Source organism: Nicotiana tabacum, chromosome 9 (assembly GCF_000715075.1).
Source record: "Nicotiana tabacum cultivar K326 chromosome 9, ASM71507v2, whole genome shotgun sequence".
Lineage (NCBI taxonomy): Eukaryota > Viridiplantae > Streptophyta > Magnoliopsida > Solanales > Solanaceae > Nicotiana > Nicotiana tabacum.
This window is the reverse complement of record NC_134088.1, coordinates 19,406,405-19,414,412: the sequence shown is the minus strand read 5'-3', so window position 1 is coordinate 19,414,412 and position 8,008 is coordinate 19,406,405. Positions and strand designations below refer to the sequence as shown.

The 8,008-nt window shown below is 36.0% G+C and overlaps 1 protein-coding gene across 1 annotated transcript; it reads right to left on the bottom strand.

Moving 5' to 3' along the window:
* Positions 1-2,487: 2,487 nt before the first annotated feature.
* On the bottom strand, positions 2,488-4,063 carry LOC107779361 (auxin-responsive protein IAA5). The gene is made up of 4 exons (XM_016599784.2): positions 3,733-4,063; positions 3,168-3,445; positions 2,962-3,043; positions 2,488-2,860 (listed from the first exon to the last, which is right to left on the bottom strand). Exons 1-4 carry the CDS (start codon positions 3,954-3,956, stop codon positions 2,806-2,808), a joined length of 639 nt encoding a protein of 212 aa, XP_016455270.1. The 5' UTR covers positions 3,957-4,063; the 3' UTR covers positions 2,488-2,805.
* Between the last annotated feature and the right edge of the window lie 3,945 nt (positions 4,064-8,008).

The window sequence follows — 8,008 nt, the reverse complement described above, 5'->3', positions numbered from 1 at the left end:
GAAAAGTTTGGAGATATCAACAAATCATTGTTGTTGCAAGCTTGATGAAGTAGGATTTAAATTTGGAATATAAAAAGTGAGTTTAAATAAAGTTGGTGTTGTTGAAAAAGGCTGAAAACATTGGCAAATCAAAATGAGTTTGTTAGTTGTTATTATTTTGATAAATTGATTATTGTGATTTGTTTTTTATATTATTTGAAACTTATTTTAAAATCTTAGTTCATTGGGAGTAGATTTGGATATGGATTTTTGAAATGCAAAAAACAAGTTGATGTTGCTCACCAAAATTGTTACTTGAACTTCATCCAAGGTGGAGCGAGAATTTGATGTTTATATGTACTGAACACCGAATCCCTACCTGGTCATAGTTACTAGGTTAGCAATTAAATAGTTATTAATAAATTTTCTAATAAATCTATTTTAGAAATAAATCTAATACAAATACAAGATCTAAACGACATCTGTTGTTATTGTAGATTTTCTATTATAAATTCAAAATTTTAAAAAAAGTTACTGGATTTGTCCGAACTACTGATACACTCCCTCCACCCCTTACTTAAGAGAGAAATTCAAAAATAGCCAGATTTACAAGTGGTCATTCAAAAATAGCCATAATTTCAAAAGTAATCGAAATTTAGCCACTTTTCATGTAAAGATAAATCTGAACGAAAACACTATTCAAAATCCGAAAAATACTCCAGCATAATATGCTGAAAGTTCATACACATGTGCTCCAATCTCCAGTATATTATGCTAGAACTTTCCGTGTTGCAGTAAAATAGTGGCTATTTTTCAATGACTTTGCCAACACCGGCTATTTTTGAATGACCAATCCGAAAACTGGCTAACACGTGCTATTTTTACCTTACTTAAGCCATATATGCCTTATGTTCGGTCATGTACGTTACATTGTAACATTAGACAAGAATTTTGTCATTTCATGCTCATACTCTGAAATTGTTCCAAAGGGGCTAAAATTTTAAAAAATTTATGTACCTACGGCATGGCTTAAATAGAGGTCCTAAAAAGTGCTATTTGTGCACTTTGACAGTTGGAATTTCTGAGCTTGCTGGTTAGCCAATAGGTAAGGCCTAAACGGCCCACTTGGCTGAAAATGGGCATCATTCTACTGGATCAATTAGGACGCTCATAGTGTTCGACAGCCGGCCCATCACTATGATAATTCCCAATGCAATCATTTTTGGTAATTATACTTGGGAAAATAATATTGTATAACCGTTCTTAAGATAATAATCAAAAAATAAATATTTTTTGTATATTATTTATGTATATATACAAAAAAAAAAATTATACACTTTTATGGGTAAATAGTTTCAACTAAAAGTCATCTTTCCCATTATACTTTGAAATGAGAACACAAAAATGACATTTATATAGAAATATTCGGTCGTTCTCTTATCTTTTCCACAATATCTTTTAAATCATTCAATAAACAAAAAGAAAAAGAAAAAGGAAAACTCTCAATACAAGTATTCTATTTTTCTTGCGACTTTAGTGAAATTATTTGAACTCAAATCATTCTCTTTCTTATGTTTATATTAATGCAGAAAAGGTAGGTAACCAAATTTCGTTAAGAAATTAAAATTTGTTTTCTCATTATTACTTCTAAGAATGAGTTATTGGTTATTCTACTTATCTCACACTACTTATATTTGCTTAGTTTAAAAAAAATATTTACAAGTATTTAAATGCTCGATTCCATGGTTCGTCTAATTGACAATATGCCTAGTAAGTTTTCTGAATAAACCAAAGAAGGGTAAACATTTCGTCAACTCTATGATTGTGAACTCTCCAAGATTTGTAAAAAGCTCAAAATCCGTTGGGTTTCAATGCCGATACGAATATCGGGCGGAAAAACAAAAAAAAAAGAGCTAGAAATCCTTCTGTTTGCCTTTGGCAGCAGTTTATCTTAAACTTTTACCGTTTCAAAATTCAGTAGGCAAAAATTACTTTTAGCCCGCCGGCAAAATTATTTATATCTAATAACTGCAAAAATATAATATAACATTTATATATTATATCAACCAACCATTATATATATATATATATATATATATATATATATATATATATATATATATATATGCTATTAATTTAAAAGGAGTTGTTCAGGGTCCTACACTATCTATTTTGATACCATTATATATATATATATATGCTATTATTTTAGGAACGGTTATACAATATCATTTATACTATCTATTTTGATAGACCGAATATCAAATTACTCCTTCCGTTCATTTTTACTTGTCCACTATTCTAAAAAAAAAATTCGCTTTTATTTATCCACTTTTGCATATCAAGAAGAAAATAATTTAGTTTTTTCTGTTTTACCCTTAACATTAATTACTCATTCCAAATTATTTTTCAAATTTATTAATATTATACACTAACTAATATAGATATTATAGTAAATTATATACTTTATTTATTATTTATTATTTTTAAGGGGTATGCAAAGTCAACTAAAAGTAAACTGAGGGAGTATTATACTAAAATGAAGGGGCAAAAGTAAAACAAGTTAATGTCTGCAAAAAATATCTCTTTGGGGAAAAACTGTCTAGCATTTCTATCATAGACTATATCTATTTCTCTCTTTTTTTTTGATTTTGTTGAACTTAAGAGTACGTCATAAGATAGTTCTTCAAAATATCTACACAAAATAGTCAAAAATTCTATTTGAGATACATTTTTCTAGACATCAAAAGGTAAAAGAGAGAACATAAAAGATTAAAAGAAATAGGGAAGAGAAGATTAAGATATTCCATGAGGTAGTTCCATTAATCAATAATCTTCATCTCTAACCAATTTTAGCCGCTGCACTGACACGACAAAAGTTCTGCAAAAAATAAAATGTTTCCAAATTATTATTTAATTAAAAAAAGAATACACACAAACAAAAAAATATTCAACAAAAAAATGATTAAATTTTATACGTACCTCCAGGGTACATCACCAGCAAGAAGCCAATCACCTTCGTTATCTTGATAAGTAAGTTCATAAGTATCACCATTTTCTTTACCTGTATAAAATCAATTAATTTAGCAAATTTTCCCCAATAAAACAGAAATTAAAAAAAACTCCAAATTTGGAAAATGGAATTAGCTAAAATAAGTAAAATTGCAAACTTAATTTATCGTACTTACTTTTTCCAAACATGGCAATTAAGGTGTCAGTGAGTGTCCCATAAGATTGAAAAAGACTCAAGTCAATCTTTCTTGCTATTCCAACTCCTTCCATTTTCACTTTCACGTACTTAGAATTTGATCTTCTGCCACCACCACCACTGCCACCGCCACCGCCGCCGTTCTCCACCGTGACATAGTTCATTGCACCGCCGGTACGGCGGATATGGTGGCAGAGCTTCTTCCTCAAAGAATTAACCGGTGGCCACCCCACCACCCCTTCTTCATCCCCATCCTTTCTGTTCATTCAATTGAAACAATGTCAACAATTTCTTGAAATCATTATAGAATACATAACAAAAACAATAATAATAAGAGCCGGATTTAAGATTAAATCTATTAACATTGAATCCGTTTTACTTTTCTATGTTATGAGTTTATAATATAATATTTGTTAGAATTTTAGTAATTTTTCTCATATATCAATAATGCGGGCTCAATAACCTATTACTTCGTGTTATTCTCAAATAATTAAAATCATAATGGACTAGAAGTAGAAAAAATGCTATTAAAAATTTAAAAATACCTTTGAGGTTCATTGTGATCATTAGCTTTGTCCCAAACAAGCAAAGGCAAAGTTTGAAGAACTTGAACATTTTCATCTACAACATCAAAAACTTGACTCGAGCTACATTTCTTGGTGTTGTTCAACTTGAAATTTCCACTCAAAGACTCAATTTTTACGTCATCAAAATTACACCCTTTTGCTGAATTGCTACATAAAGCAAGCCCCAATTGAAGTTCCATCATATTATCCAAGAAAATTTCAGTTTCTTAACACAATGTATGAGAAGAAAATTAGTCTTTTAGTATCCTAATATATATGTTGTGAAATGAACTAAACAGTTGCTATATATATGTGTGTGTCTATATATAAATTATACTATATGTACTCTACTACCCCCCTATACACCCACCCACCCCACCTACCAACAAAACAGAGGGGACATGGAGAGATGGAGGGGTGGGACAAAGAAGTGAAGAAGGGACAAGAGTTTCTCAAGTGTGTCTCTATCATTGCCATACTTTTAGCCGACCCAAATTATCACACTAAGAATCCTTTTTTGAGCAGACAATAAGTCATTTATTAGTATTAAATATGTTGCATAATCGTACACGCATTCAATGCGCGTGCATGCATGCCACCCCTCACTTCCCCTTTTTATAGGAAACATTTTATTACTCTTTTTGTTATGGTGTACAATTTCATAAGAGAAAGTAAAGGCATGCCTTCCTATTTTGGGTTTAACTAAAAAAATACTTCATCTAATTATAAATTATTCATAATGAGTAAAATTAATAACATTAAAAAGTAAGATAATAACTTGCTATAATATGTTGAATAACAGTATTAATAATGTAAAGGGATCTTAATATGATGTTAGTACATAGTACGTACTCTATACGGTTAAAATCGAGCCCATTCAATTTTTCTATCTGACCGGGACCAGGGAGCTGCATCGAAGGTCGCCCCCGTAGTGGATCAGACCAAGGTACGAGGACAAGGTACCAAGTTTGGGATTCGAGATACTTGTCGAGATCGAGGACAGCAGCGATCGAGATCGAATGAGACAGGCATCGAGCAAGATCGAAAATAACATAACAACGGAAAGGCGAAATATCCGTAACTTGTCAAAAATCATGGCGAAAATCTCGGAACGAATCAAATTAGGAACGGTTAATTAGCTAATCATGGGATTTTCTTCTATAATTAGAGTTATACCACAAGTAGAATTCCTCTACTATATAAAGGAGAGTATTAACCATTTGTAATATATATTGTTCTCGCATAAAAAAAGCCAATATAACGCTCTCTCTTTAGCTTATACTCTCTTGTTCATCAGCTTGCTTTATTTTTTACTGTTTTGGTATCAATCAGTTCGAGGGCACCCTAACTCGAGGGTTGAATTCTGTTTCAACACTGGTTTGCTTTACTCTATAGTTCATTTCTGTTATTAATCTTCACATTTATCAATTTGTATTAGGTGAAATCACGTGTCCTTAAAACCATATTATAAGTTTAATTGTTATCCAATTTTAAGGGTAAACAGTTTGGCGCCCATTGTGGGGCTAAAGATAATAGTGATTGCTTAATATTGATTTCGATGACACACACTGCTTTACATTTATTGTAAGAATTTTTGTTTTGAGGATAAATATGTCAAACTCACAAGCAGCGCCTATACATGGTGACAACGGCCTCAGATTTCACGGGGAAAAATGACAAGATAGCCGCCCCAGGGATCGAGGTGCCTCAGGATGACCTCGAGAGAACACCGACTGTAAATCCCGTCGATGTCAGTTCACATGTCGCCCTAAATGCAAATTTGGGCGTGGATCCCGAAGGTAGCGTACGTAGGGAATTTCGATCAGGTGGGGGAGGTACGCAGGGGGGAGAAGATGGTGGAGTTAGCCTCCAATTGATATTCGAAATGTTACATGCTCAACAAGTCGCTATAGCACAACTACAAAATCAGCACCGAACACCGAGTAGGATCGAACCAGAAGTCATCCACAGGACCGAGCCTGTACCGGAAAGGTCGAACGCCAACGAATCGGGGACTAACTCCGCCATTATGAAAATGCTCGAGGAGCTCACTAAACGGATTGAATAGGGAGAAAAGAAAATCTAGGCAAATAACAAGAAAGTAGAGACATACAATTCCCGGGTTGACCAAATACCGGGGGCACCCGCCGATTCTAAAGGATATGGATTCAAAGAAATTCGTACAGAAGCCTTTCCCTCCAAGTGCGGCACCGAAACCCATTCCGAAGAAATTCCAAATGCCAAAAATTCCTAAGTACAATAGGACCACCGACCCTAACGAGTATGTCACTTCTTATACAAGCGCAATTAAAGGGAATGACTTGGAAGACGATGAGATCGAATCAGTTCTACTAAAGAAATTTGGAGAAACCCTATCGAAAGGAGCAATGATATGGTACCATAATTTGCCGCCTAATTCCATCGATTCTTTCGCCATGCTTGCAGACTCCTTCGTAAAGGCACATGCCAGAGCAATAAAGGTTGCGACTAGGAAGTCGGACCTCTTCAAGGTGAAATCAAGAGACAACGAAATGTTGAGGGAATTCATATTTCGGTTCCAGATGGAACGCATGGAACTACCACCGGTCACAGACGATTGGGTTATTCAAGCCTTTACTCAAGGTTTGAACAAATGAAGTTCGGTGGCATCACGATAGCTAAAGCAGAATTTAATTGAATATCCAGTGGTAACCTGGGTCGATGTACATAATCGGCACCAGTCAAAGATCAGGGTCGAGGATGATCAATTGGGGACCCCTTCCGGTTCCGTTTATCCAAACATGCCTGTCGACAGAACTCAAAGGGATATCGATAGAGAACCCCGGTTGAACAGAGATCGGTATCAACCATAGAACGTAGATCGTAGAAACAGCGGCCCAGGACGCAATCCCATCCGAAATGATCGAATGAATGATCGAGGACAGAGCTCTCGAGGGCTTATGAGCAAAAGTGGCTTCGATAAACATGCTGATCCCACAGAAGCACCACGATTATCAGAATACAACTTCAGCATCGACACATCAGGTATTGTGTCAGTCATTGGGAGAATCAAAGATACTAGATGGACCAGGCCCCTACAAACTGATCCATACTCAAAGAAACCCTAATCAAATATGCAAATACCATGGTACACATGGTCATAGAACCGAAGACTGCAGACAACTAAGGGAGGAGATGGCCCGTCTATTCAACGAGGGTCACCTTCGAGAATTCTTGAGCGATCGAGCTAAAAACCATTTCAGAGACATGGATGCAAATAGGAAAAACGAGCAGGAAGAACCACAACACGTGATTCACATGATCGTTGGTGGGGTCGATATTCCACAAGGGCCCGTGTTCAAACGCACTAAAGTATCAATCACCAGGAAAAAACGAACTCAAGACTATGTGCCAGAAGACACTTTATCATTCAATGATGCGGAAGCAGAAGGGGTCTCTCAACCCCACAATGATGCTTTGGTAATCTCTATCCTTATGGATAAAATTCAGGTTAAACGTGTTTTAATTGATCCAGGAAGCTCGGCCAATATTATTCGATCGAGAGTCGTGGAGCAGCTCGGCATACAAAATCAGATCATACCCGCAGCATTGATTCTCAAGGGCTTCAACATGGCGAGTGAAACAACTAAAGGTGAAATCATCCTACCAGTAAATGTAGCCGAAAATATTCAAGAAACAAAGTTCCATGTGATCGAGGGTGATATGAGATACAACGCACTGCTCGAAAGACCCTGGATTCACAACATGAGGGCGGTCCCCTCAACCCTTCACCAAATGATGAAGTTCCCAACACCGGATGGAGTAAAAAAGGTGTATGGGGAACAACATACTGCCAAAGAAATGTTCGCGGTCGACGAAGTAACACCGGTATCAGCGCTTTCGTCAACAAAGGGATCGGGAGTCCAAAGGAAAACAGAAAGCTAAATAGCAACCACAGCCACTAGCCTCGACTCAGTCGGGGAAGTAGGGAACGGACGAGGACGATGACTACTGGATCCCTCGATCCTTCATAATCCCCGAGGATTCCGATGCCACCAAATCGACAGTCGAGGAATTGGAGCAAGTCATACTGATCGAGCATCTACTCGATCAAAAGGTATACCTGGGCACGGGGTTAACCCCCGAGCTCAGGGAAAAACTCATTAAATTTCTTATCAATAATATGGATTATTTTTCTTGGTCCCACCTATATATGACAGGGGATCCCGCCGGAGATCACTACACATCGACTGAGTTTGGACCCAAAGTTCTGCCC

Coding starts and splice junctions, on each gene's coding strand:
- LOC107779361 (XM_016599784.2), bottom strand. CDS start 3,956: ATGATGGAACTTCAATTGGGGCTTGCTTTATGTAGCAATTCAGCAAAA. Junction 3,446..3,732: donor GATCACAATGAACCTCAAAG/GTATTTTTAAAT, acceptor TTGAATGAACAG/AAAGGATGGGGATGAAGAAG. Junction 3,044..3,167: donor AATTGCCATGTTTGGAAAAA/GTAAGTACGATA, acceptor GATTTTATACAG/GTAAAGAAAATGGTGATACT.